Here is a 27,436-nt window from a genome sequence, read left to right on the forward strand (position 1 = left end):
CGACCCGCGGGACGAAATAATTCCTACACTAATTATTAGATGTGTGGACCACTTATATAGTGTGGTAAACGCGATTTGTGTTCATGACACAGTATTTCTTTTGTGCATTTGTTGAGCACGTCGATCATGGCCGCTAAGCCGCGGGTGCTGGTGCTGGGCGGCGCCGGCATGATCGGCCGCAACTTCGTCAAGTATCTGGTGGACCGTGACCTGGTATCGGCTGTGCGTGTGGCTGACAAGACGATGCCTGAGATCTCTTACTTCAGGTGCATTTTAAGTATCCCCCGCCTCTTTGTAGTCGGATCCTGACTGTGACTTTCGCTACGCAGCGCCCCGCACAAAGAGGCATTCGCGGACGAGCGTGTCAAATTCGTGCAGGCGGATTTGACTCGTGACGCTCATGTGGACCGCGCGTTTAACCCGGAGTTCGGTCCCTACGACTTCGTATTCAACCTAGCGGGCGAGACTAAGTGCGGACTCTCAGAAACCGTCTACGCCTCCAAATGCCGCGACTTGTCGGTGAAGTGCGGTACGTGTCTGTTGTTAGTACGATAGCTATAACGCGTGAATGGAGCTGAACTGACACTTTAACAGCCAAGAAGGCGCAGGAGGTGGGTGTGAAGCGCTACATTGAAGTATCCACCGCCTTCGTGTACAAGTCGCAGGTCAAGCAGTCGGCAAAGGAGGACGCCGAGCTGCAGCCGTGGACTCTGCAAGCCAAGTACAAACTAGAGGCGGAGGAGGAGATCCGCAGTATGACTGATCTGAAGGTTGTGTTCCTCCGCCTGGCGACGGTACGTCACAAATTTGCTCTTGCTCGTCTTTCAGTTGGTTTATCGACCCGACTGATGCTGTGTAGGTGTACGGGTCGGCGGATTCGGCGGGACTCATGCCTAGAATTGTCTGCGCCGCCTCGTACGTGCCACAACTACGCGAAAGTTCGTTGAGCTTATTCGCTGATGCCGTTTTGCCTAGATATGTAAAGTTGGAGGAGAAGATGAAGCTGCTTTGGGACGCCGAGATGCGCGTCAACACGGTACAATGGGCACTGCAGTCTCACGCTCTCGTTTGACCTGAATCCAGACCAGTTAACGTACTTGTTGTACAGGTTCATGTGTATGATGTGTGCCAAGCGCTGTGGCACCTGATTAGTGCTGGGAACGATGGCGAAGTTTACAACTTAGTGGACAAGAACGACACCAGTAAGTGCTGCATGCTGCATGCTGCATGTGCGAATATCTAGCAACAATAACTCATCGCGTCTTCTGCAGACCAAGCCAAGATCAACGCCGTGTTGGAGGAGATTTTCCACATCAAGACCGGCTTCATCGGCAAGCTGGTGTCTAACCTGGCACGCGTTCGTCTTGCTGACGTCGTGGACGATGCCAACGAGAAGCACATGCAGCCGTGGGCCGATCTGTGCGCGGTAATTTTCTTCCCATACACCCGGATTCCAAGTCACTTCGTGTGGATCTAACAATTCTGCCTGCCTTTGCTCTTGCTTTGCTTTGGGCTGTCGTTCAGGAACATGGCATTACCAATACACCCCTGACGCCCTACATCGACAAGGAATTGCTACAGCACAACCATCTCTATGTGGACGGCTCTAAGATCGAGTCCACGGGCTTCCGATACGAACACCCGACGGTATGTGGCAATTGTAGTGGTGTAATGTAAGTCAAAATGACGTTTATGTTGCTCATGTGGCAGTTGGAGACCAAGGAAGTGCGCAGCGTGCTGGAAGAGATGGTGCAGCAGAAGATCTTCCCGCCTATCTTGTCATGAACTCTATCCTACGCGACGAGGCTCAGCTAATGTCAATAGGGCGATGCCAAACGCTCACAATGTGACGCGTTGGCTCGGGCTCATGCTCCCATCCGCCAGAACGGCCCAGCCAGCTGACCTCGGTGCTGCTGCGCTTGACACGTTAGAGGATGTCTGGACTATACATTTTCCAAGTGTAAACAACAACACGACCACCTGAGTTCTGCCTTGTCCAAAACTGGGTACCAAATAGGGGGCTGTCTGAGCTGTTCGACCTACCCGCATAACCGCAATAGGCGACAAAGCGACGGTCGGAGGCTACGCTTCCCCCTCTTGCTTCTCGCCTCCTGCGCGCTATCGCTTTCCATACGCTCCTGCACTCGATAGGGGAACGGCGGCGCGTTCTTAGCAGCTGATCCTGGCTGAAATCCGAGCGGCAGAGCCGTCACTAGAGCCCTCTATTCGACTTCCATCCGTCTGCTCGTCCTCTACGCCTTTACGTAGTCACAGCGCCTCCAATTGAAGCTCAAGTCACACATACACGTCGTCATGGAGGTGATCGAGGCATCCGACGAGTTCGACAGCTATCAGGACGCGCTACCGTACGAGGAACCGTCCAGTTTGACGTCCTCGACTAGCACAAGCCCTGCGGACGGAGAGCCGCGTGGCAGCAATACATCCAGCGATGTGGATCCGCTACCGACTCAGCAGGTGCGGAAACTCAAGAGGAAAGAGCGACTACGCACACAGAGCGAGAGCGCGGCGTGGACCAGAGCTTCGCTAAGGATGCGGCCGTCCCCGCCTGTAGAGGACTTGGCAGCCACGCCCGCTATCGACGGGGCTTTCAGCCTCGCGACTCCCGGTGGCGAAGCTCCTTACGACCAAGTGCGCAATAGTGAGAGCGCCTTGTCTCATTTTACGATGGATATGCTCAATGGCCTAGACATTTCCACCGTCTCAAGTGGCAGTGACTTTGCTTATCGTCGCCGCAGCCATGACAGCTCCATGACTGCTGGAATGGTATTGGGTAGTCGAGAGGGAGTGATCAATATGTGGAGGCAGCAAGGAGAGATCTCCGAGCGCGCGTCGGAGATTCTGGAAGATGCCAAGCTGTCGTTGCACGGCAAGGAGCAAAATTTATACGACTCGTCATTGCGGCGGTTGTCAGAAGCGAAAGACTCACGTCTTAATACTCTTGGAGAAAGGATCTCGTCAACTACAGCGGCAGGCGCAAAAAATGTCCTCACAGAGCCCTCATCTACTACAAGTAGCGTTCGAGTGGAGCAGGGGGATGGAGAAGTGAAGGAGCCAAGCCACTTAGAAGCGGCAAACTCAATCCCAACACATCCAGGTCCGGTAACAGCGTTGCAGAATGGCGATAGACCATCGTTAGATATTGATAAGGAGCTTGATGCTAGCTCGCCGTCAGGGGTGGATGACTCGACGTTCCGGCCACAGTCAGGGACACTATATCATGAGGCGGTTAAGTGGGAAGGTGTGTTGACCAGAAGAAGCGAATGGCTGCGAAGACTGGAGAGACACTACTACGTGTTGGAAGGTAAATTCCTGCGAAGATTCGCTTCGAAAGAGGCCTATCTATCGTCTCGAGATGAGCCGCTTGTGCCTCACCATATTCAACCACCGAGTGATCCTAGTAAACCTGTACCTGGTAGTCCTGCAGCGAGTATGATCCGGAGGAATTCCAGCAGTCCAGCGTCCAGCAATGCGAGTCATTTGTACGTGCTAGCAGGGGTTAAAGACTCGTCAAGTCGAGCCAATGGCTTCACGTTTATAACCGAAGACAAGAAGACGCTACAAGTGACAGCGCCAACTGCTGTGGAGAAAATTATCTGGATGCGACTTGGACTTGAAGCCATCGTGGCGCTGCCTACACTTCCAGTAGCACCACTGGACATGGAGGAGTTTTACGCGATGTTGGTTGTGCTCTATACAGCACACAGTGGTAACTGGCGCACAGAAGGAGACATGGCCGTGACATTGCCTCCGCCATCTGAACAAGTGTTCACGCGCTTCTTCCGGTTACTGGACAAAGATGTCATCTTTTGCTCCAATTATCCACCATCCGTACCGTTCCACGGTTCCTTCCGTGGTCACTCTGGTGTCGTGACGTTCATGCATGACTTTGCTCGACATACACTGTGGACGAACTTCAAAATCGGTGGCATGTCGGTGGATGGCTCCATCGCTGTGGCATCTGGCAAAGAAGAGCTCGAAAATCGACGTGATGCGCGTAAATTCATTCAGAATTGGGTGCACAAGTTCACGTTTTATTCTGATGGAAGACTGGCGCGGTTCGAGATCAACGGCGACGTTGTAGCAGCTAGTGCGGTGTTCAAAGTTCCTGGTGCAGCTACGACGCTCAAGCTGCCTCAAGAGTTTAACGAAGTAGATGCTGAGCACGGTCTTGAAGGATTATTGTTGGTACGGGTGATGCAAGGCCATGGGCTGAAGGCTGGTACATCAGTCAAGAAAGCAGTCAAGGAACCGAGTATCACGGTACAACTCCAGTACCGCGAACAACCAAAGTCTGGCGTGAATGGATCAACAGCAGGATCGTCGTCCACCGCAACAGGTCCGTCAGCACTTATTGGTGGCATATCGATGCCGAATCTGTCGCGGAAGTTCAGTTTTATGACTTCTGTTGCGAGCTCTGCGGCCTCTGCGGCTTCGTCTGCGGTCGGAGTTGGCAGTTCATCTAACAATTCAACTCCAGTAGTAGATCCCTTCAGCACCGGTACACCACGCAATGCAGGGGACGAGTCGTATTTACCGACACATCCAGTGTGGAACCGCGTGCTGGAGCTTCCGTTCAGCCACGTTATTGGCACTTGCTCACTTGTAGTGGACGTGAAAGACCACAGCAAGAATGGAGTGGAGTCCCAGCTTGGCTTCGCAACGCTGAACGTTGCCAAGTATCTGATGGCTGCGGACGGTACTGAACGTACCAAGAAACGGGAAGAAGCAGCGATGGCAGCGGACAGCAAATGGTATTCGATCAGCAATGCGAAGGGCGAATACTGTGGTAAAGTGCAGCTCGGTATCACCTGTCAACGCAAGAAGATTATGGAAGAAGGCGATGGGGTACAACCGCGACTTAAAAAGAGTCAAAGCGTTGTGATTGATCGGAAGAACCCGCCGTCCTCGAACATGTTGCAATGGGATGCCACTCCTGCTCACTCGCAGGCGCTGCTAGGAGCTGCAACACCTGCACTCAAGAAAGGAATGACTCTGGACGAGTTCCAGATGGGTGGAAGTGAACACGCACGTCGTCATGGCTGGGCTAACGTTAAACTCTCACCTGAAGACACTGCGCGTACCCAGTCGGCTGGTGCAATTGTCAGTAGTAAGGAAGACGACGATGAATCGGTACACAAGCGCTTTCCCGAAGGCAGTGCAGCTCTACCCGCCGCTACAGACGCTGTTATCTGTAAGGAGAACGCTGACATGCACACATTTATGGTTTGCGGTGCTCCGTTCACTATCCCGCGGCATTACCAGCTTATTAAAGTGTGTGGTCGCGGCGCTTACGGTATTGTGATTGCTGCCACGAATTTGCGGACAGGCGGCAACGTGGCTATCAAGAAGGTTATTGACTGCATTTGGCACCCTCATCAACTCAAGCAGATTCTTCGTGAGTGCCGATTAATTCGTCACATGGCACACGAAAACGTACTGAGTTTACTGGATCTGATCCCGCCGCCATCGTACACGGACTTCCGCGATGTGTATATGACCGTGGACCTCATGGAGATGGATCTACACCGTATTATCTACTCGAAGGAGGTACTACGTGACGACCATATCCGATATTTCCTGTATCAAATGCTGAGCGGTTTGCACCACATGCATCGCGCTGGAGTGTTACACCGTGACTTGAAGCCCAGTAATCTACTCATCAATTCGGATTGTCAGCTCAAGATTTGTGATCTCGGACTGGCACGTTCTAAGGAAGCGGACGATGTGGGTATGACGGAATATGTGGTTACACGATGGTATCGCGCGCCCGAGTTGCTGTTAGGTAGTGCGTACGGCGAAGGCGTAGATCTCTGGGCTGCAGGATGCATTTTCGCAGAGATGCTAGGTCGCAAACCCTTATTTCCGGGCGAGACGTATGTGCACCAGCTCCAGCTCATTATGAACGTGTTGGGTGTGCCAGAGGAGCACTCGTTCAAGGAGAATCCGTTGGCAAATAAGCTCAAGGGCCGTCAGTTATTGAGTCGGACTCAAGCAGTGGCTGGGATCGATACGAACACCATGTTCCCGAACGCAAACCCGGAAGGTCTGGACTTGCTGTGGAAGATGCTCGTGTTTGATGTGGAGAAGCGTATTACTGTGGAGGAGGCACTACGACATCCGTATCTGGCCATGTATTACGATGAAGAACGAGAAAATGCTCCAGTGGAGAAGTTCCAGAGCTTCGACTTGGACGATCTGGACGAAACGGATCTCAAGGAGCTCATGTTCAAGGAGATCTGCCACTTCCACCCAGAGGAAATGGTCAAACGTGCTCAACAGCAAAAAGAGCACCCTGAAGCCGTAGAGAAGCTTCCTCCTGGCTGGGTCAAGCGCGAGTCGCGTAGTGTGCCTGGCAAGTTCTACTACAGTAACCCCAAGCGTGGCATCAGCACGTGGATCAAAGAGGAAATGGATTAAGAACAAGTGTAAGTCATGCCCATGTAGAAAGCCACAATATAAACTGCGTGTTTTAAACACGAAATCGATTTTAAAAAAAAAACTGCAAGCATGCTTATAAAGGGTACACCGTCAAGGACGGAGATCGCAAGACACACCTTCACGCTAATAAGATAAGAGGGAGTCGTAGTTGACTCTTTTCAGGCAGCCAGACCCATGGCTGAGGACAGGAATGGCTTGGCAGACGATGACTGGAAACGGGTGAAGCAGGAGTCCTCTTGTTTGTACGGACTGCTGAAAGTTCGGTGGATCTTGAGTTCCGTGTGAGCTGGTGCACCCCAGCTTGCGCAGCGACCGAGAGTTGGCTTTGAAGGCAGGTAACGCGGGTCGTATCGGCGATCCTCGGACGTGAAAAGCGGGTCTGAAGACGCCCAGTAGTCCAGTTCACTGATCATGGTAGACGAAGTGGAGAAGCAGTCCTCGCTCGAGCTGTACATCTCCAGGGACTCGAGTGGAGGTGGTTTTTCCGTTGAGATCGCTCGCCTCCGTACCAAGGGCAGGAAATAGTCGTCCAGTAGCTCCACTCGATCCAGATATGCTCCTTTGATACGTTTGCCTCTGATATCGAAGTAGAAGGCACAGTCGTCGTTCTCCTCCAGTAGGCGACTGTAGAACGCTGACAGCATGCGACTACCTGAGGACGCAGTGGATTTGTTGGACTGCAGCAGGAAAGCGTCCCAACTGTGATCACAGACGAAATTGTTAGAGCTCACGATACTGGAATGCAATCAAGTGGCAATCAACTCACTTGATGGGGTCTTCACCTTCGTCTTGATCGTCGCCGAGGCTTCCACAACTCCAATTCTTTTGCAGTCGATCGAGCAGCGAATCTTCGCTGGATGAGCGTTCTCGTCGCTGTCGGATATCGCCGAAGTCTGAAGAGTGAAAGGATGTCAATGCTAGATATTTCCCCTACAGACCACAATAATGTCCGACTCACCCGGTTCATGGTCTCCGAAGCAAACGAGTACTGCGCCCATCGTCGCAAATTGGCAAGTGACGTTGGCGAACAATTTCTGAGAATGACGATGTGGGCAGCAGTAATATCGTCGTCCGGATTGAGGGGTGGGCTTTGGGTGGTAGTACACCAGTAGTCAAGGCCTTCAATACAATACCAAAAATAACGAAGAGACACGACCTAATTTGACATTCAGTCGGACTTATGTCAAATCTGCAGAAAATAGGGTTTCTTATCTTGATTTGAAAGAGCACAAGTTACTGAAATTCGTAGAACCCAATCTAGCAAACATTCGCTAACCCAATCTATCAAACACTACACGCATGCAATCGAAACGACGCGATCTTTCACTCTGTGACAACCATACAAGATTTTTGGCGGATACGTAGTGAAAATGCTGTATTGGTTTCTCTCCAGTCTCTCCGCCTCTCTCGAAGAAGACAGTCTCTTCCGCTGTTGTTGGCGTTGTCGTTGCGCTGGCACGAGCACGTTTCACTATGTGTTCTTGTGAACGGCAGGCGTTGAGGACGGCAGGTGAGCGAGACAACGGACCCGAAAAAAAAAGATGCGTTTACCCGTTTCATTGTCGTTTTTGGTAGAAAGCAAATGGCAACGGCTTGTGACGACCGGACACATGACCAAGTGTGAAGGCACTCGGCTACCAAAATTAGCTCGACTTTGGCACTGCTGCAAGGAAGCGCTTCCACTCATTCTCGCGCCGCTTGGAGCGTGGCAGAGGGCACTTCACATCGTGATCATGTGTCTCTGGCGGCCGTTCAGAGGTTGCTGCAGCATCAGAACGTTCTTCTTCAGCTTCATCCAAATCATGGGGTCATATGTGCTTTGATTGATGATAATTCATACTAAAGACGCAAAGTATACGCTGGGTTCGCAAAATCGGATGAGAACGGGGCGCGGCGCCGTCTTGAGCAGATAGCGAGTGAGTGCGTAACCGATCTGGCGGGTACTGTCATCACCTACTGCCACGATCACGTATCCGTCGATGGATAACTCCGTGTCAACTACCGCCAAGATATTTGCCAAGCCAGATTTCAGGAAACCAGCACTAGATGCCAAGAAACTGCTAGGAGTTGATGCATTTGAACCGTTCGTCTGCCTTCGTCGTCTGCTGCTGAAAGTGTGGCGGTTGTTGGCGTACTTCTTGACGATTGCAGTGCGACCATCGAACGACGTCTCAATCTCCAGTCCTAGCGCTGCGTCGGGAAATTCGAGCTCCACTTCGTCCGGTAACAGCTCCGCCGGTTTCCTCTCGATCCGTTTGATCGCATCCGCCACGAACAAGTCGTAGCACTGCCCCAGATATGCGTCGGGCACCTCTGGTCTCGCAGAGCCAGTCTCTCCTCCCAGTCGGTGGTAGTTGCGGATAAAGTCTGCTCGTGTCATCTTGAATCTCCGTGAGAGCTTCGGGTTGTGCGCGTCGGTGTTGAGTAGTAGCACGGAGAATGCCAATGTGTACACAGCGTCTTCAGACGGGCACTCATCACTGTCAGGGTTGCTAGCGTAGTAAGCCTTGGCAAATGCTTGTAGAATCCGATCAATCTTCTGAGCTTCCCTAGGCAGCTCAAACCTACTGAGATATACTCGAAGTGCGATGTCAAAAGGCACGCCCTCGAACTGGAAGCCACTGGCGTATTCGTGTAGAACACTCATCGACTTGGCATCCGGTTCACCTAAAACTTGGCCGACCTGTGTTGTAATTCATTACGTTAGTTAGAGTAAAACTTGATAGTGTAGCCAGCGAGTTGTGCACCATTTTGGGGTCCGTGTGCGGCATTTCGAGCAGGAACTCTGCGATTTCCTTGGGTGCCATCGGACTATCCATTAGACGCATGACATTGCTTTCTTCTGCTCTCTCATCTGGCAGCTTGGGCGGCGACAAGGAGTCGCTGGTGCTGGTCGACGAAGAGAGCCGCAACTGAGCAGCTCCGTTCTGATTCCAATGTAAATCGCAGCACAGAGCGCAGTAAATCGCATCATTTAGTCGTTGTTAATGAGGTAGACATCACTGCAGCAAGTACACCGACTAATAGACAGCGAACGGACCTCCAAGTGCTCCTCCGTGCCGTTCATAACTACGCAGATGCGCCGCACGACTTTCTTGGGACAAATTGGACGTAACCAAAAGAGTAACCTCAAAAAGTAACCTCTCAAAAATAGTGTGGTGTACGTAAGTGATCTTGAAGCGACGCGAATTCCGCATCTGGTGATGCACCATGCCTCTCCCTAGTGATACCAGGGTGGAAATGCGCCGTGTGAACCTGCCAAGAGGGTCTGTAGATGATTTGCAGCGTGGCATTGGGTGTGTGGAGCTACTGGCGCACTTGTGTCCCCCCGGGGTGAGCGACAAGAAGCCTTGCGCGTTCGTGGACGTGGTCTTCCATCCCTTGAAACCTTGGGTCGCTGCTATTGAGCAAAAAGGCTGTGGGATTGTGTGGGACTACGAAGCAGGAGACGTCGTGACGGAGTTCAATCTGGGCGAATCTCAAGTCCTCGACGACGACGAAGCGCACACCAACGAGGGGAATGAAGATGCTGGCGACGAGTCTGCCGGAGCTTTCAATCCCACCACCGCAGCCAAGGGATTACTGAGTCGTGCTACATCTTCGCCATCAGCGAGATCGGTCCAGGGAGCTGCAGCGGCAGCTAAGGGGTTATTGTCTCCTACCGGACCTTCACTCATTAAGCCGAGACGACGTCCGAGTCTGCAGATGCTCTTCTACGACCATGAAGCCATTGCCTGTACGACCCAATTGCCAGCGTCTCGAACGTGTTTCGATGAGTGGCTCATCATCGTTTCACGCTCGCATATCGTCATTTGTGACCTTGATCAGAATGGAGCGGTAAGAGCTCTTAACTCTAGATTTTTGTAGTGACATAGAGCTTATTGGTATAACGTCCTTGTAGGTACACCATCTTGATCCTGAAGATCTTCACCGTGGGCTTCCGAGCAGTGTATCCATCTTACCCTCAGGACTTTTGGCGATTGGTTGTCAAGACGGAAAGATCCGAATCTGGAGCCCATGGCAGTCGAAAACGGTTGGGACACTTGATAGCGGATCACAGCGAGGTAAGTCTAGACAGACAGTGGTTGATTTGGGGTAGAAGCTAAGGTATTTAGTGTTGTTATTATTTTATTGTGATTTGAAGATGTCCAGCAGCTCATTCTGCTCACGACTCCACCTATTTTGATGAAGCGAAGTGGGAGTGGATCTCTTCCAGGGGCTGAAACTCGTTTAAGCACGCAACTACACCATCTTGCCTGTGCTACTTTGGATGGACATGTTGTAACGTGGCGAGTATCTCTAAATGCTTCGACTGCGAGCTGTGATTGCGTGAAGACGTCAGAAGTGGAACTCCGAGACGTGTTTAGACAATTTGACACGGTGAACGGAGTGCACGAACTCAAGTTTCACCCACAGCACGACGTCATGACTGCAGCTTGTCGCGACGGTACCATTTTCTTCTTTGACGTTGCGCCGCTATTGGACAGCAACAAACCGTGCGTGGAAGTATTGAGTCTGCAACTATCTATCCACTAATAAATCAGAGACTAACTGCTTGCTGGTTGACCTTAAAGCGCCACGCTCACTGGTCTTCTACCAAACAGCAAGCTTCAGAGTGTAGTTGTTCTACCAGGTGCTCAGAAAGGTTGCTTCATAGTGCTTTCGACGTCCGCTTTGAGCTCCACTGTACGTATTAGCTGTCGCATTCATGTTATACACCCAAACTAATTTTTTTTTATGAATGTTTTGAAGTTGGTTGTTTCAGAAATCGGAGTCAAAGGGCGCTACTGTGGGAAGGACAATGTGCCGACTATCTTCACTGAGTTTATGAGCAGCAATACTCAAGAGTCCAGGGATCTGCGAGTCTTCGTTAATCCGGTAGAATCAGACGCGCCGTGAAGTGTTACGAGTATTTGTTACTGATTGGAACTCTGTGATTGCTATACATACAGATGCCACCCAAGAGACTGAAGATGGCGTCTCTCACAAGTAGCGCTCGCAATCCGGGCGAGTTGTGCTGCCTCACAAGTTACGGCTTACTTGTCCTCAAGACGAGCTTTTTAGCTGCTCCAACACCAGTGTTCATCCCTCGAGGCACAAACAACAATCCAGCTATCGGATTTCCTTCCTCAATGGCAGTTCGAATCCGAGTTCTTGGTGAAAATCCGCAAGACAAACCACAAGTCCAAGTTGTACAGAACGGAGCTGAAGCCCAGGCTCCCGCCACAATTGAGCGTTCTCGTGTCCCTCTGTTACAGTACAGCCCCTGGCAAAATGGATTCCTGGCAGCAATTCTGCCGATTACTGGACACCTCGAGGTGACAAGTCAATGAATTTGTTCATTAACCTGCACCTACTGACGTGTCTTGTTGTTGTAGATTTTACAAGTGGGATTGAAACCTGTACCACCTAATGCGGTCGATCTGGAGACGATATTTGTGGCGCATGCCTTTGGCTTCGCATGGCATCCATCGCTGCCACTCTTCGCAGTTCTAGCGGTGAGTTCGGGTAGTTTTTGACTGTGTATCGCAATATTTCATCCATTATTGCTCTTTTCCGCAGCCCAACAAGGAACTAGCTGGCAAGCTCACCCGATCGAATACTGCATCTGCCATTGTGCCAAATAAGCGTTCACGCTTTTTCTTTGGAGGGAGCAGAGCATCCGCTGCTAGTGCCACAGACGAACCGGATGCTCGACAGCAGCGAGCTGCGGCGAGAAGCTTGACATTGACGATTTACAAAATCTCAGGAGATGATGCGGAAATCGAGTTTATCGAGACGAGTTTTGCAAGTGGTGAAGACAATGTGCTCCACGTTTTCTCGGGGCCACTTCTGGGTATTGTCAAGTACGTCGCTGACGTCAATACTGTCGATCCAGCACCATTAGTTGCTGGTGGAGCAATTGTGAAGAGAGCACGTGACAGTCCTGCATCGCTAAGTCGAGTCCAGCGCGCACAGTCATTTATGCTCGGTCTTAGCTCAATGTCATCGCCGAAGATGACGGATCTGAGACTCACGATGATGTCTCCGTCGCAGTCTCCATCGGCTTCACCCACAGCAACAAATGTCGAGTCAATGGACCCTGCAAATGACCTAACAAAAACGTTCCTGGAATTCTACGAATGGAGTCCCATTACGGGGGTACCAGAAGGTGAGACGGGGCTACGTAAGCTGGCCGGTTTCGCTGTTGATTGTCCTCTCAGTCTCGAATGGGACACCACTCAGAGCCTTTGTGCACTCGTGTATCCAACTTGCATCAAAATCTACCGCTTCACTCCCATGAACCAAAGTGAAGGAGCTGCGCCTTCGATGAAGTATCTGCATGAAATTCCAACTCCGTCGCCAGCACTTTCGCTGCACTGGGTGCATCACACGCTATTCTTCACCACAGAAGATGAGGTGAAGTGCAGCTTAATCTCAAGAACGCGATGTTTCACGCTAGCTTTAGCGTCTCGATGGGTGTTGAACGAAGCTTCTTGCGCAACTCAAGTAAGCGACGACGACCTCAGCCAGTTCCCAAGACCTCAGGTATGTGAGGACTCTTCCACTTGATGTTTCAGCAATTGTATCTAACGCTATGGATTAATGAGCAACAGATATTCCCTGCTGGAGCGACAACAATCTTGGGTGTCATAGATGAAAAGCTCGTGTTGGGAGGGCCACTACAGGCTGTTCACATCCTGGATCTGTCGAACAGAGTTCTCCAATGCGCGGTACTTGTGACCGCTGGATCGGTCGAGCGGGTAGCAGAGCTCGCTCAACCGCTTTGTCCAGATGCCACGGAGTGGCTGGGAGCTGTTTTCGAGGCGTTTGATCATGCGTCTGAGGCTTTACGACTTTTACCCGGTCTTTCGCTGTCACTGAAGGTCAACATGTGCATCAAACACGCTCTGTTGGAGCCTTTGACGAAGTTACTTTGTGATTTAATTGAGCAAGAGCGAGACTCACCCAATCTCACGGTAACTACTAGAATTCTTGGTTGCGATCTGCTACTGCTCACCTTGTTGTTCGTATAGGGTTCATCGCTCTTCCAGCGCGCTTGTATCGCTCTTCATCGCGGCGAGATGCAGACACCTCTCAAGCAACTTGGCTCTGCTCTTGTATCCTGCAAACGGCACAATGACGCAATCTTTGTCGCTTCGTTACTACAGAATGATGAAGTGAGTCTTAGCAATTGTGTTTGAGTAATTTGCCTCATCTAACGTGTGGATCCTTATCGTTCAGCAACTCGTCCAAGCGTACGCATCAGCTGAGGAGTGGGGAGCTGCATTTCATGCTGTGAAGGCCAAGAGTTCAGCCTCGATGTCAACTCCAGATGCGATATTAAACAAGTGGAATACGAGTGTTGCGAAACCTACTGCAGCGTGGAGAACGATACTTGAAAGACAAGGAGTTCGACCTCCGACAGCGGTGAAGCTCCAAACCTCGGGACGTTCTTAAACCAAGCATAATACATCGATCTTATATTTTTTTAAAAGAAGAATAAATAAGCTTGACTGCTACAGTTATCGTGAACAACTATACATTTCAGATCTTTGGTCAATTGAGAAGTCGCCTAATCTTGGACGCTTCGTATTCCGTAGGCTTGGCCTTATTCGCGATGGTGTTGTCCCTAGCGCCTCGAAAAGAACCTTTGACTGTGATCGATGAGCCTACTGCTTCAAGTAATGGTGACCAATTCGTAGAGCGAGTGGTCTTTCATCCGGTATGATCTTCATGTAGAATTGGTATTAATCTGAAGTTAACTAACAATTTGTCGTTCAGAGTCGAGGTAGTATCGTGTGTGTCAAAGGAGACACGTTGGAAGAGCTGGATGCCACCACTGGAGCATTGCTGTGTCACATCACGTTCGACTTGTTGGCTTCCAGCAACGTGGACTTGATCCTCCCTGCAGGTCCCCACTTCGTCGTGGGCCTTTTACAATCTCGTCTCCTCGTGGTTTGGGACCTTGAAGAATCTGTGTTATTAGCCACTTCAGACGCCGACAAAGTGCACGGAACTCGTCGCGTCACGGCACTTGCCACTTCTCTCTGTACTGATCGATGGCTGTTCTTCAATGCTGAAGGGAGCAACAACGTTCGAGTCACTCGAGTTGATTCTCCTCGTCCAGCTCGAGAAATCCTACGCAAAAGTGCTCTTCGTGGAGGGTCTGTAGTCTCGTTGGCATACTCAACAGAACACCATTTACTCAGTTCTGGATGCAACGATGGTACTATTCAAGTATGGAGTATTTCATCAAGCGAAATGGATACTGGGATCCCTAAAAAGGGCCAGGAATCTACGGGTTTTGCTACCCCACTCTTTGCCGTACAATTGGCACAGTCTCCAGTCGTGGAGATTTGTATCGGAATGTGCACTGGATGTGGTACAAACGGGAGCAGTAGTAATATGTTCCTCGCTGCAGCCTACCAGAATCGACGTATCGATGTTGTCGCGATGAATGGCCAAGCCCACACTTGTGTAGCCTCCACTACGCTGTACGTACTAGACTTTCTTCATAGTTTTTCGATGTATTGTAGGGCTAATGATGTCTCTATAGTGCTCCGCCTCAAACACCGGACTTGTCAAGATTGGGAGGATCTCTAACGTTAACGATTCATGCTCAACTGCCTGTATTATTGATGCACTGGCGTTCTCATAGAAACGAAGCTGGTGTCGATGTCATTGCAGCTTGGGAGCTCGTGAATACCGGAGGGAGTTCGATCACGAGTCCTAGAGGTGGAGCAGGAGGCAACAGTAGCGCTGGAGGTGCCATGACCGATTGGTGGCCCGTTGCCAATTCCTCGACCCTCAATATACCAACTGGAAGACGTCAGGTACTTGCCACGGATATTATTCTGTGGCAAAACTCTCTAGCAGTCTACGCTAGTACCATAAACCGTCGATCGATCTTCCTCATCGACATTCAACCGACTCACGCAACAACGAATACCGTTGAAACGGAGCCCAAGACTGTCCTCACACTCAGCACGACGACGCAGCTCACACTTGCTCAGTATCATGACTATCCGACTGGCATTCCATCGTCACAACTGCAAATCTCTGTGAAGACCAGCGCCAAGGGAACTCCAGTACTAAAACTGCAGCGATTCTCTCAACTATCAGGTCGATTGACAGCCTCAAGCGACCAACTTCCAGACTGGAAAAGTGAGCGTGGAGTTCCACTTCTACCATTCCAAGTGCTTGCAAATAGATACCAGTCGGTAGTGTGTATCAAACTACGCGAAAAGGGTGAAGATGCGGCGGCAAACGGTGTTCGTCCACGCTCATTCTCCTTTGCAGTACTCGATCTCGATGTTACGGTGGATACTGCAATGACCGACGTCGTTATCAACCCAGACGATGAAGACGCAGTGATCGCACCAAGCTCTTTACCAGCGATTGAGCTGAAATACGGATCACTGCAACATGAAACTCGAGATGTTTGCTTCAGTTTGAACCCATCCGTTGATAACGAAGCCAAGGCACCAACGTATTTGCTACTAGTGCTGTCCAAGACTGGAGAAGCCATTGCTTTCCAGACTACACGCGACCCCAGCAATGAACGTGTGAAGCTGAACCAACCCGTTGAACGCGTATTCGCTACTCCGCTATTACTCTCAGCAGCTTCTCCATACCACAATGTGGTCTGCAAACTGCTGTATCTACTCGCACCGGATCTTCAAAGCGAACGACTTGTACTCAGTGGAGATGATCTATCGGTACCAGTCGAAAGCTCATCGTGGACTTGTGAATCAAACGAACGTGTCGTCGACGTGCAGTGGAATTCTTCCTCGTGTCCACAAATTGGACCTCATGACTCACAGCAACGTCTCCTGTTGGCTGTTATCACTACTCGACGTATTGTGGTGCTGTCTCCTGAGCTTCGTGAACTGCGTGTATACGACTTCAAAACTGATCTACTGGGAATACCAGAGAGTTTGCTGTGGGTATCCCAGACGCTACTCTACAGCACTTCTGGCAATCAAGTACGCTATGTCACACCAGTAGCTGATCATCTTGATAATACGAGTCGACTTCTATGCAGCGTTGCTGATCTTGACACTCGTTCAGGGTTCAATCGATCTAGTATCCAACTAGTATCAATGTGTGGGGATCGACTGTGTTACGCAGTGTCCAATCCAGCGACGTTGTCCAGTCGATTAACGTTGCATTCAGCGGCGATATGTGAGCCTCTTCTACTGGGTTTTGCGGTTCCTAACGCCACTCTCCGCCGTGTCTTCGAACGTGAAATGGTGGCGTTCACACTCATGAATGACGATAGTAATCGTCCTGTGTGTTCCATCACGGATGCAGTGCTGGAGACTGCGTATCACACGTTTGGCTGGAAAGATAAAGTGCTGAAAGTGTTGAAAGCACTTATCAATTCTCACGAGAAGTCTTCTGCAACTACTACAGACGGAGGAGCTGTTGCTGCTCCGTCTTCAAACTACAGCAGAACGTCTCTACTTTCGAGAACAGTTATGAGCTCAATCTTCCTTGACGCTCATAAATGGGAAGGTTTTTTGCGAATATTCTTGGCTCATGACCCTGCGCTTGAAGAATACGTCGTGGCTATTGATTCAGACGAAGCAGCTAAATTACCGTCGAGAATGGGACCCACCGCTCGACGCTTTCGACAACTCGCTGTTGTATTTGAGAGTATTGGTCAACCGGACTGGGCTATGCGGTGTCTCGATCTGTCTGGAGACGATGAAGCTCTACTAACGATGTTCCGCAAGTTTAATACTTCATCATCTTCTGAAGTGCTCGATACACTGCAGAAAACTTGGACCAAGTTGAATCCTCCCTTGAGTACTATCACGAAAGCTGCGACTCAGCAAGACCCACAGAATGATCCGTTCTCTTTACTCTGTTGTGAGACTTTAACGCAACCCATGCGTCGTGGACGGCTGCTGAACAGTGTCGCTCCACTCGATCGACTTAAAGTGTCTGTTGAGAAACCACCAAGCCAGGACGATTCAAGTGACTCCGCACGTGCTGGAACATTAGCTTGGAAACGTTTAGCTCCAGAAGATGCGAGTGAATGGCTGGGTGTGTCAGCGAAAGCTCGAGTAGCTACTACCGAGCCACGTGCGTTGAATTACTCCATCTTCGCTACTGAAACGTCGGTTATCAGTGGCACTCTGAATGCCGATGCAACGTCTACATCTGCAGCTTTCTCGTCAACTCCTAGTGTCTCTACTGAAGCAGCAAGTGCAAAAATGACTATCGGTCCTTTCCAAGACGAAGAAGATGCAGTGGTGGCTTATTGGCGATTCGAAGAAGGCGCCACAGCTAGCGGTGATGCCTCACCGGATGGAATCGAGTGTTTGGACACGTCTAAACGTGAGAACACCTTACGTCTCTTTGGTCCTGTGAGTCTCGTTGAGTCTTCAGCACCTGTAGATCGTGGAGAACCTGGTCGTATCCCAGAAGAATTCGCATTACGCTTCCCTTCTTCTACGTCTACACTGACGCCAAATGGCTGGGGAGCTCAATGTCCCATCCGACCAGGCAGTACTCTCGATATTGCCACCACCTTCGACGAAGACCCGTATCGTCGTGAATTTACTTTCGAGGTTTGGATTCGAAACTACAAAATGTACAACCAAGTTCAGAAAATTGTTGAAAGTGGCGAAGAAATCCCAGCAACTTTATCCGGTAATGCTCGCCAAGTGTTGGCATCTCGCAGACGAGTAGAGAGTCTTGATGACGGCGTGAAAGGAGAGGATGTCCCTGGTCTTGCGAGTTGGGAACTGGTTATCGACGAAGATGACTATTTAGTGCTTTCATTTGGGAACCAGCAAGTTCGATCGACGCAGAAGATGGAGCACAGTGGAAACCAAGGCTGGCGTCATGTGGCTTTCACTATGGACGTGTCATCTCCCCAACGTGTTGGCCTTAAACTGTATATTGACGCTCGTTGTGTTGGAGAGTCCCATTCGACACCGAGTAACCAAACAGTGTCGAAACCGTCCAAACTGCTGCTAGGCTGGCGTATGCAGGATTACGAAATGACGGAAGTGCGACTGTGGGCCACCGCGCGTTCTGCTGACCATTTGAGCGACATGCGTGAAAACTACTTGGGCCTTGCGGAAGCCAAACGCCGCATGAAGATCGCTATTCATCAGCGTAATTGCACGTGTGAGAAGTGTGTGTCCAGACGTGCTCAAAGTGCTGGAGCTGGGGCGGGTGGAGCACCACGCTTGGGATTATCACTGAGCACGCCACTAGCTGCACCATCTCGTCAACGACGTGTAGTGCCACAAGCCAAACCAACATGAAACAGTATGACATCGGATACAGAATAAGAGTTGGTTCTTAGTCAAAAAGACCTTTTCATTTATCTTTCAAACCGATTTGTTAAAGCATCTGAACATGATTAAAACCTGTTCAAACACCCAGTCGCTGGTAGAAACCTCGCAAGTAACGACCAAACGGACCATTTACAGGCACTGCTTGATGAACTTGTTGATCTCGGCACCACGGTTGCCGGCGTCACCGCCCTCGGCGAAGTGCAGCAGCTTCTTGGTGTAGCCGCCGTTGGGGGACGACAGCTGGAAGGGCCACAGGAAGTTGGCCGCCTGCTTGAAGTGCTCGCCGACCGTGAAGATCTCGTGGATCAGGTCCTCAATACAGATGATGCCGACGTGGCCCAGGGACTTCTCGATCACCGAGTTGTTCGTCAGGGGGATACGCTGGCCACGGACCTTGCCGAATCCACGCTTGTAGATCAGCTCACGGGTCACCTTAAGGTTGGGGTAGCCGTAGGTCACGAAGGGCTCAACCAGACGCAGCATGTTGATGGTGGCCTTGTTAAGCTTGACGAACACACCGTTCTGGATCTGACGCAGACGCAGAAGCTGCAAGATCTTGCGGACCTTGGGGGACACGCCAATGATACCGCGGATACGGATCACGAAGGCGAACTTGGCCTCAGCGGGCACGTAGAAGTTGCCAGTCGACTTGGCCTGACGACGCAGGGTAACGGCCTGCTTCTCGAGCTGGTTATAACAAAGATTAAGGTTAGAGAAACTGTTCTTCAATAGTTGACAGTGTGTAAGAGCAAGTTCTTACCTGGCGGTACTCCTTGATGTACTTCTCGGCGCTCTTGAAGGCGATCTGACGGACCTTCTTGCGGTGCACACGGTCAGCAGCGGCCTTGGCGGCACGCTTGGCCTTCACCTGCTCGAGCGTGCGACGCTTCTTGAGGATCGACTCAGGGACGAGACTGGAGGTGGCAATTACAAAGAAACAGACAACATTAGGACGGGATGCATTAAGGCATCGGTTGGCCCTGGGCTCCTTCCCAACTCCGAAGAGAGGACTTCCGACACACCCGTCATAGTTATGTTTGAGTGGAGTGGCTCGGAAGCCACACACACCATGATCCTCCACGTATGCTGCCTCACCGAGACACATAGGGAGATGTTAGAGAGGCAGCAGTACTGCCACCTCTCCGTATCAATTTCAAGAGAAGAGCGAGCCTATGCACAAACCCACGAGGGTCTTTGGTATATGTCTAGGACTGCGCTTTACTCTCACGATCCGACCATACGTCACCCTCCGCTCAGAGCAAAGGATTCAAAAGACGCAGGCGAGTTTCCATGATGAAGCAAGAAGAAGCTTGGGGCCTGAAGGGGCTTCAGACGGCGACGTACACTTTCGGGGCAGCGGGAGCCATGATGCGAGTTTTAACTTCCGGTTTGAAAAGTGAGGAGCTCCATTGTTGGTCGGGAATTGAATGGACCACGCGGCGTCTCCGGTGACTGGCTGAAACTTCAGCAACAGCGATTGGTAGAAACTCAAAGCAGTTGATTGGATAAAACATCATTTCGAAATTTATTAATTATTATAAAAAAAACACGATTAATTTAAAATACAAATTATTGTTTTCAGTAATCTTTTTTTAAATTATTGGTGGCAGAAATGTTTTGAAAAATATTGTTTTATCCCATTGTTAACAGCATGGGATCTCTGCTCTTCAACGCTGCGCTGCTAGGCGGCGGCTTCGTGCTGGGTCGTGTGCCGTTGCTGCCGCTAGCGGCACAGATTCTTGACGAGCTCAGTGCGCTTTCTACTTCTCGCAAGGTGTGTTCTGAGCTTTTGCTCTCACTACTAGTAGCATTGTGTTTAAAATTCGCGATATTCAACGCTTATTCGTGTTCAGATTGTCATGGCAACGCTTCTGGTACTGCTAGTAGCTCTCTACGTGCTCGGAGTTTTATTGCCATTGCGCTGGATCGCGTCACAGGAAGCTCAGAAGGCTGCGAGACTGGAGCATCCCGAACCCACGTCGTTCCGCCGAGAATTGCGACGTCGCGGCAGCTACAGCATGGGCTACGTGACAGACATAAAGGCCCACGTATTTGCTCGCTGTTGAGAGCGTAACTAGAGTAGAATAGACGGTAAAGAAAGAAATTAATTGGTGTAGTGTCTGTTAGGTTATTGATCTGGTAGTGGAGAAGGCAGAGGACTAGAAGACGACTTTTTCCTGGAGAAGAGCTTGGCCAACGAACGTTTGGCCTTCACCTGCTTAGGATGAGTATCCGCTGATGTTGGAGTAGATGGAGCCGAGGAATCGGCGTCGTAGTGGTCACTGGACACGGAGCCGCGTCGAGCGTACAGAAGTTCCGTCGGTCGGAAGGAGGACGTTCTGGGAGTCTCCTCCGAGTCCTTAGCTTTGACGTCAGGAGAGGCTTCTGTCTGGATTGCTAGAGGCACGACTGCGCCAGTGTGTGATGGCCCGATGGCAGTCAACGACGATACCGTCGTGGATAGCGACTTGAGAGGCGCCAGAGCATCGAACGCCGCCCATCGAGACGGATCGAACTGGTCTCGTAAGAAATTGCCGATGTTGGTAAAATTACGCCCAACCTGAGAGAGTACGTCCAGCACGATGTCGCGTCGAATCCGCAGTAAGAGATCCATGGGGGAGCATGTCTTGTCACAGTACACAAGAGCTCGAGTTTTGACTTCAAAGCCTCGCATGTCTTCCAAAGCTTGAGGCTGCGACGCATGGGCTAGATGAAGGTGGGGTGTGCTGCTATTGCCCAAGTTGCTCTTCTTGTTCTTGAAGGTCAGCACCACCTCGACTGCTCCCAGTCGGATACGCTTGAACAGAATACTGTTCTTGGCTCGATCTTTCGTATCGTTGATATCTCGCTCTGCAGAGTCAGTATGCTGCTCAGCTTCATCGGACGAGTTGAATAATGGCAACTCGTTCGACTCGGACAAGTTTGCAAGCTTCGCGATCCATTGCGATGGGTCCTCTGGTATGTTGTGGAGCGTTGATCCTTTGGTTTTACGGCCAGAAGGCAGCAGATCTTCGTCACGGTGAGTACGTCCAAGACTCAGAGGGTGTGCAGCAGCTTTACCAGCGACCTTGACAGCCTTAATGATAGCCGAACCAACTCGTCCATCGCTAGAACTACTCGTTCGAACCTGCAAGAATTGAGATCGTACTTCTTCTCGTTGGACATCTTTGGTGCTACTGGAGGTGTCAGGGGGTGAGAAGAACGCTACCAATTGCATGATCACCTCCTGTGTGATGCACACCTGAATCGGATGCACGTTGATCTCGAAATGCTGGACAACGGTGGTCCCTCTCACAGGCTTTGCGATCTCAGCATCAATACGAAAGAACATATCGTCTCCTTCCCACGATCGAGAGTACACTGGCAGTAGTAAATCTGGATAAGGGGTTACCGGGCTGAGGTTGTTGACGGATAAATCTTGCAATGTGAGCGCGAATTTACCCGAGTGATCCTCAAACAACTGCATCTTGAAGCTCAAGGAACCTACTTGTGCCCGGATAATATCAACATTCTCACCGCTGAGCGTCAATGAAGCGCGATCGAGCGTAAATTCCAAATCCAAATTGGGCAACGGGCTTGGTTTTAGTTGTTTCTGGACCTCGCTAGCCATTAAACGAGTCAATTCGGAAAGCACCTCGTACTGTTGAGTCATCTGCTGCAGCTCATCCGTAACCTGTTCGTCCTCGTAGCGAGTTGTGGTCGTAGAGCCAACCATACCAATGTTTGTTGCTACTGAAGATACCGACGCCGACGACATGTTTCGTCTTCGAGACATTGGCGGTGTTTCGACCTCAAATAGTAGATTTCGAGTACTCTCTGTGGCAGTCATCGCTCGTTCACTCCTGCGGTAATCCCAACCACACATTTGTCGCCATTCCAGCGCAGCGATTTTCCACTTTAGTTGCTTTTGTAACGCAACAAGTTGATGCAGAGAACGCTCACGACGCGGAGCTTCTCTCAGATAGCTATGGAGAAGATGAGATCGATCTTGACTCTTCTTCTCAGCCAATTTGGCATTGACCAGTTCAGTCGCAGTTGCTACAAGCTTTTCCAGGATACTCTTGGATGCCAGATTGACCTGCACCTCGATGGCTGGGATGTCCAATTTCACTCTGCTCTTGATGATATTCTTTTCATGATCGATCCAAATAGTAACTTGCGCAGGGATTGGCGCGATCACTTGTTTTAGTAGACCATAGGAGCTGGGGCAATACGAACCATCCGCAAGCGCTTTGAGCCAAACCGCATGAGACTTCACGTCAACATCCAACGGCGCTGTGAATACTTGAAAGCCGTCGACGTTTAAGTCGATGCGTTCATGACTCGAATCCGATGAAACAGCGTGTTGCAGTGTACCAGAATTTAGAGCGAGTAGCACAGACCCTTTGTGGAGTTGATCTTGGATACTGATCTGGCAGTCTTCGAACTTAACCATGATGAACGCTTGAACCAACTTCGAGTCTGTTGGCCGAGGTGGCGACACCTCCTCTTTGCTTCGAATCCGCTCTAACTGACTGACGACCAAGTTAGATTTTCTTTTAACGGGTCGTACAGAATCTGCATTGGAGTACGGTGTTGGCTCGAACCGGTGAGTGTGTGGACTTACGGGGGCATCGGCACCACCCTGGAGGCAAATGCCACTGAACTTCGGGTCTTGTGCTAGTGACGTGAACTTTTTGGGGCTTTGATCAGTTTCCTCAACGACAATACCAGGCTCTTCCGTCGCTTCCTCTTTTTTCTCAAGCAAAGCTGCGGTCTCTGCTGCATCAACAAAGAGTTCTGGTAAGCTAGTAACAATCACTTGCACCCACGTGTCCGCGATGTCAACTAGAGACTCTAGAGCCAGCATTGTGATCGTCACCCGAACATCCTTAGATAACAGACCAAGCAAGAAACCAGCACGTCTGAACTCATCCAAAACTTGGCTTTGGCATTCTTCGACTTCATTCTCAGCATCTGCAGCTTCGGAAATGTCCATTTCTTCTTCCTTGTCGCTGTCTGATTCGCGATAACTGAATGGATTTTCGTGCGGAATGTCGAAATATTCGAGAATACTTTGCTTTGATCGTTCCTTCACCTCCACCGCACTGGTACTCTGAGAAAAATTGAAAGGTTGAGCATTGGTGACACGCTTCATTGGCGGCGGACTGTGTAGCTTCATCAAACCATTGTCATACGTCGGCATTCGTTCTGTGCCACCTCCGACGATCAATGATACGTATTTTATAGACACGAGCGACTCTCCTCTGCTTCCTGACTCAGGCGTACATACGCGCACTTGAATATCACGAGCATCCACATTCACATCGTGCACAATCCAGATCCATTCTTCAATATTGAACGAAAGTCGACGAACTTCAGAGCTGCTGGGTTCCTTATTTTTGTCGGCGAATACGTCGTGCGAGCTTTTCAGTAAAGCGCCTGAACAACTGATTTTGTCGTCAAGGAAGGCTCGAACACCAACAAGGTTTTTTTCACTCGCATATAAAGCCACGTCCAGTCCGATCAAGTCAAATTCCTCGATTGTCACACCTTCAAGAATTCTCAAAATGTCTGTAGATGGGAAGGTGAATTTTATCCCAGTGTTATCTCGACGTCGAGGCAGCGGATATTGCGGTATCTTCTGATAAACTCGGCCAAATGCAATTAGCCACTCAACGCTTTTGCTGTATAACACGATGGCTGTACGAGCTGCCATGTCACGTTTAGACCAGCCATCGTTGGTGTCTCCGTTCTCTGGATCTGGGGGACAAATTGTTCCCTTGATGAAAACTAAAAGCTTGGTAGCTTGATAAACTTGCAACGGATTTGTCTCGGAAAGATTTTCGTCACTTGGAGCCGATAGATGCAAAATAAATTGCTCGTTTGAGTTTTCGGAACTGATAAACTCTATAGGATAGAGATAATGCATCATGGGGTCACTCCGACAGCCCCACTTCAGCCAAACTTGAAGCTTCAGGTGGCTGAGCTCAGCGATGTGTGACAGTGATCCAGGCTCGATTTTCGCTGTTACTCGTGATACTTCAACGTCGATCGAGCCACAGGAATACGATAAACGAGCTCGATGAACGTTAATCTCCAAATAATCTGCTGAATCGAAGGACGTTGCCACGCATAAGAGACGGGCACCTGCATTATTTACCGTGACGCCAATTTTACCGTGGAGTAGCCTGCGCACAATATCCACTAAAGATGTTTGAAAACGTCGGTCCACTTCTGGTATTGCTAAAGGTAGAAATCCCATAGCTAGCTCCGATAATTCATCCAACGCGTATAGGTAGCCAGGATTGAAATATAATACTGGACAGGTGATTTCAACGGACAGGTTTACGAAGCATCGTACAGCTGCCATGAGATCCGTGTTGCCACATCCACTATTATATGCTGTCAAAAACACGGTTCCTTCGACACTCAAGCCATCGCAAGCCATCAATGGAGTGGGAAACCGTCTCACTCGCACCGCCAAATCCTTGACAACCGTCTTCATCTTGATTCCCATGAATAAGCGACAAGACGGAGTGAACAGCGCCAAGTCGCGTCCTACTGACATGAACTCGTTTTCAAGCACTTCCGTGGCCTCGTCGAGGCTTTTAATACTGGACCATGAATCTGCTATATCCTCTTCAAACGAAACATCGACTTCGAGATGCCCAGCACCTACGTTGATGAGAGGCCCGCTGTCACCGTCCAGCGTTTCATGCGCCAGCTTCACTTTCTGGATGTATAACCGTGCATTCTGTTCACTCAAACGCGTCTTCATATCTTTGTACGAGGCATCCCCAAGGAGGTCTTCATTTGTTAACTTGAGAGTTGCAACATGTTCATCCAGTACCTGCGCTCGCAACTCTTGTTCAGCTAACTCCTCGATCCACACAGGATATATTCGCTCCAGCCAGCTCTCTAATGGGTTGCCTAGACATTCAAAACCAACGGCTTCCAGTCTTAGCCATAGTTCCGGTTGGTGGGAGGCAACCGGGGTTCGCAAAAAGAACTGATAAAACAATTCTTGCTGTGGTCTCCAATACGAAGAAGCTGCTGAACTGAGCTGATCGTTGAAAGGATTGAAATGGCTCTGAATTGCGCCGGCGTATGACTGCAACGGGAAATCACGACTTGTATGAAGATGCAGTTTGTTGATCTCGACCAATATTCCATCCGCCAATGTCTGATCAAGTACCGTGGTCGAGCGTTTACAGGCAAGAAGCCGTTTGCGAAGCATGTCCTCGAATTCACCAAACACGTAGTCCTTCTGACAGTCTACCGTGTGTCTGACCCGAACGCAACCCACTGTAACCATCTCGAACGCATTCACCTTGATCGAAATATCCTCAAACAGCCACACTTCTGGCAAATCGTCACCAGCAAAAACGCCAACTGAAAGCCGCACGCCAACTTCATCGCAGAGTCTGGCATTAACCGAGATGTTTGTGGCATGTAGTCGATGTAATTTGTCGCCAGATGCACTAACCAGGTCAGCAAATAGACTTTCATAGCGCAGGCATTCGTTAATATCGTCGAGTGGCGGGTTTAAACCATGAGACTGATTGTATATGCTATCAGGTGGAGTACAGTGAAGCGCGTAGGCACTTCGAGCACGGTATATCATCTCCCAGGATGAAAACGTAATGCGTCGGACGAGTTCCATGATCCGCAACTGCGTCGATATATCCCATTCCAATTGAACACCATTGACGAAAAGATCAATTATCGTTTTTGAGCTCCCAACGACCTGATTTTCTTCAAGCGAAAAGCAATCAGCTACAAAGTAAGTACCATTGTGTGCACTAGCCACACCAGCCTCAGATATCGCTGACACGGTGCGGCTTCGTGGTGCACGAGATATAAATGTTTTTCGACGAAAGTGCGTTTGCTCGTAAGAGCTCTGCTTTTCCGAAGGTACAGGCACTTCATCAGATGGTCGTTGACTTGGAAATGCTCTTGCATCCATAATAGAAATACGTAGTCTTCCTGTAGTTACTTCCGAGCTCACAGTGAAAGTGTCGACTGCAACGCAATCCACTCGATGCTGTCCAGAGTACACGTACGGGAAGATAGCACAAAGTCGCTTTGCAACGCACCGGAAAGCAATCACTTCACCAGGAGAGATGCTATCATGTGTAACCTCTTTCATCTGACGCATTGGTGGCACTCTTAAGCTAGAAGACGCCTTCCATCCGACACCAGGCGGGGTTTCATTCTTTTCTGGCGCTGGATATCTTGACTCATGTACGAACGACGCCATTGTAAATATCCCCAATTCTAGCGCTCCTCCGATGGCGTGCAAGACTTCTGGAGCCCATTTTACCTCCACCCACTCTGCCTCCATTTCAACCTCTGCTGGTACCTCACTGTGCATCATTGTTTCAACTGGAAAAATAAAGACTCGCACAAAGTCGAGAGATAAAAACGGACACTTCACCATATCGTTACTCAAGAAGTAGGACGCTTTCAAGCGAAAGCACTGGATATCTGCTTTTGCTCGAACTCCTAGATGATCTTCACTCACAAATGGATGGGCGTACACACTGATCTCACCCAGGACTACACTGATGTTAGGAACTCCTTTAGGTAGAACATCGCATGTTCGATCAAGTGAAAGAAGCGTGACTTCCGTCTTCAGCAGTTTAAAATGAACATCCAACTCGATATCGCAATAATCCATGGCCGACCATTCCTCA

General features: G+C 50.1%; 9 protein-coding genes across 16 annotated transcripts; 5 read left to right on the forward strand and 4 right to left on the reverse strand.

Annotated features, from left to right (window-relative positions):
* Positions 1-126: 126 nt before the first annotated feature.
* On the forward strand, positions 127-1,785 carry PPTG_04180 (hypothetical protein; the record flags this gene model as incomplete). Its single annotated transcript, XM_008898034.1, has 9 exons — positions 127-266; positions 330-529; positions 595-794; positions 860-915; positions 976-1,036; positions 1,109-1,202; positions 1,272-1,426; positions 1,525-1,647; positions 1,711-1,785. 9 exons carry the CDS (start codon positions 127-129, stop codon positions 1,783-1,785), a joined length of 1,104 nt encoding a protein of 367 aa, XP_008896282.1.
* Positions 1,786-2,313: 528 nt separating this feature from the next.
* On the forward strand, positions 2,314-6,438 carry PPTG_04181 (CMGC/MAPK protein kinase; the record flags this gene model as incomplete). Its single annotated transcript, XM_008898035.1, has 1 exon — positions 2,314-6,438. The coding sequence occupies one exon, from the start codon at positions 2,314-2,316 to the stop codon at positions 6,436-6,438; it is 4,125 nt and encodes a 1,374-aa protein (XP_008896283.1).
* Positions 6,439-6,468: 30 nt separating this feature from the next.
* PPTG_04182 lies at positions 6,469-7,489 on the reverse strand. Of its 2 annotated transcripts, XM_008898036.1 has the most exons (3): positions 7,418-7,489; positions 7,226-7,352; positions 6,469-7,158 (listed from the first exon to the last, which is right to left on the reverse strand). In XM_008898036.1, the coding sequence occupies exons 1-3, from the start codon at positions 7,455-7,457 to the stop codon at positions 6,618-6,620; spliced, it is 708 nt and encodes a 235-aa protein (XP_008896284.1). In that variant the 5' UTR covers positions 7,458-7,489; the 3' UTR covers positions 6,469-6,617. The 2 variants fall into 2 exon arrangements, with proteins under 2 accessions (XP_008896284.1, XP_008896285.1); XM_008898037.1 differs by having other exon boundaries at positions 7,226-7,489.
* Positions 7,490-7,660: 171 nt separating this feature from the next.
* PPTG_04183 (hypothetical protein) lies at positions 7,661-9,576 on the reverse strand. Of its 3 annotated transcripts, XM_008898038.1 has the most exons (3): positions 9,500-9,576; positions 9,207-9,386; positions 7,661-9,142 (listed from the first exon to the last, which is right to left on the reverse strand). In XM_008898038.1, the coding sequence occupies exons 1-3, from the start codon at positions 9,524-9,526 to the stop codon at positions 8,294-8,296; spliced, it is 1,056 nt and encodes a 351-aa protein (XP_008896286.1). In that variant the 5' UTR covers positions 9,527-9,576; the 3' UTR covers positions 7,661-8,293. The 3 variants fall into 3 exon arrangements, with proteins under 3 accessions (XP_008896286.1, XP_008896287.1, XP_008896288.1); XM_008898039.1 differs by having other exon boundaries at positions 7,661-9,386; XM_008898040.1 differs by having other exon boundaries at positions 9,207-9,576.
* An 88-nt stretch (positions 9,577-9,664) lies between these two features.
* On the forward strand, positions 9,665-13,975 carry PPTG_04184 (hypothetical protein). 4 transcript variants are annotated; one of them, XM_008898041.1, is made up of 11 exons: positions 9,665-10,296; positions 10,361-10,523; positions 10,604-10,955; positions 11,034-11,145; positions 11,212-11,337; positions 11,412-11,777; positions 11,838-11,957; positions 12,022-12,987; positions 13,056-13,418; positions 13,476-13,619; positions 13,684-13,975. In XM_008898041.1, exons 1-11 carry the CDS (start codon positions 9,670-9,672, stop codon positions 13,897-13,899), a joined length of 3,555 nt encoding a protein of 1,184 aa, XP_008896289.1. In that variant the 5' UTR covers positions 9,665-9,669; the 3' UTR covers positions 13,900-13,975. The 4 variants fall into 4 exon arrangements, with proteins under 4 accessions (XP_008896289.1, XP_008896291.1, XP_008896292.1 ...); XM_008898043.1 differs by having other exon boundaries at positions 13,056-13,619; XM_008898044.1 differs by having other exon boundaries at positions 13,476-13,975.
* An 84-nt stretch (positions 13,976-14,059) lies between these two features.
* Positions 14,060-18,778, forward strand: PPTG_04185 (hypothetical protein; the record flags this gene model as incomplete). Its single annotated transcript, XM_008898045.1, has 3 exons — positions 14,060-14,164; positions 14,224-14,936; positions 14,999-18,778. The coding sequence occupies 3 exons, from the start codon at positions 14,060-14,062 to the stop codon at positions 18,723-18,725; spliced, it is 4,545 nt and encodes a 1,514-aa protein (XP_008896293.1). The 3' UTR covers positions 18,726-18,778.
* On the reverse strand, positions 18,739-20,169 carry PPTG_04186. 2 transcript variants are annotated; one of them, XM_008898047.1, is made up of 3 exons: positions 20,103-20,169; positions 19,519-19,672; positions 18,739-19,445 (listed from the first exon to the last, which is right to left on the reverse strand). In XM_008898047.1, the coding sequence occupies exons 1-3, from the start codon at positions 20,123-20,125 to the stop codon at positions 18,888-18,890; spliced, it is 735 nt and encodes a 244-aa protein (XP_008896295.1). In that variant the 5' UTR covers positions 20,126-20,169; the 3' UTR covers positions 18,739-18,887. The 2 variants fall into 2 exon arrangements, with proteins under 2 accessions (XP_008896295.1, XP_008896294.1); XM_008898046.1 differs by having other exon boundaries at positions 19,519-20,169.
* A 193-nt stretch (positions 20,170-20,362) lies between these two features.
* PPTG_04187 (hypothetical protein) lies at positions 20,363-22,764 on the forward strand. The gene is made up of 2 exons (XM_008898048.1): positions 20,363-20,532; positions 20,612-22,764. Exons 1-2 carry the CDS (start codon positions 20,410-20,412, stop codon positions 20,822-20,824), a joined length of 336 nt encoding a protein of 111 aa, XP_008896296.1. The 5' UTR covers positions 20,363-20,409; the 3' UTR covers positions 20,825-22,764.
* On the reverse strand, positions 20,845-27,436 carry PPTG_04188 (hypothetical protein). Its single transcript, XM_008898049.1, has one exon. The coding sequence runs from the start codon at positions 27,418-27,420 to the stop codon at positions 20,887-20,889; it is 6,534 nt and encodes a 2,177-aa protein (XP_008896297.1). The 5' UTR covers positions 27,421-27,436; the 3' UTR covers positions 20,845-20,886.

Source organism: Phytophthora parasitica (genome assembly GCF_000247585.1).
Source record: "Phytophthora parasitica INRA-310 unplaced genomic scaffold supercont2.6, whole genome shotgun sequence".
Classification (NCBI taxonomy): Eukaryota; Oomycota; class Peronosporomycetes; order Peronosporales; family Peronosporaceae; genus Phytophthora; species Phytophthora nicotianae.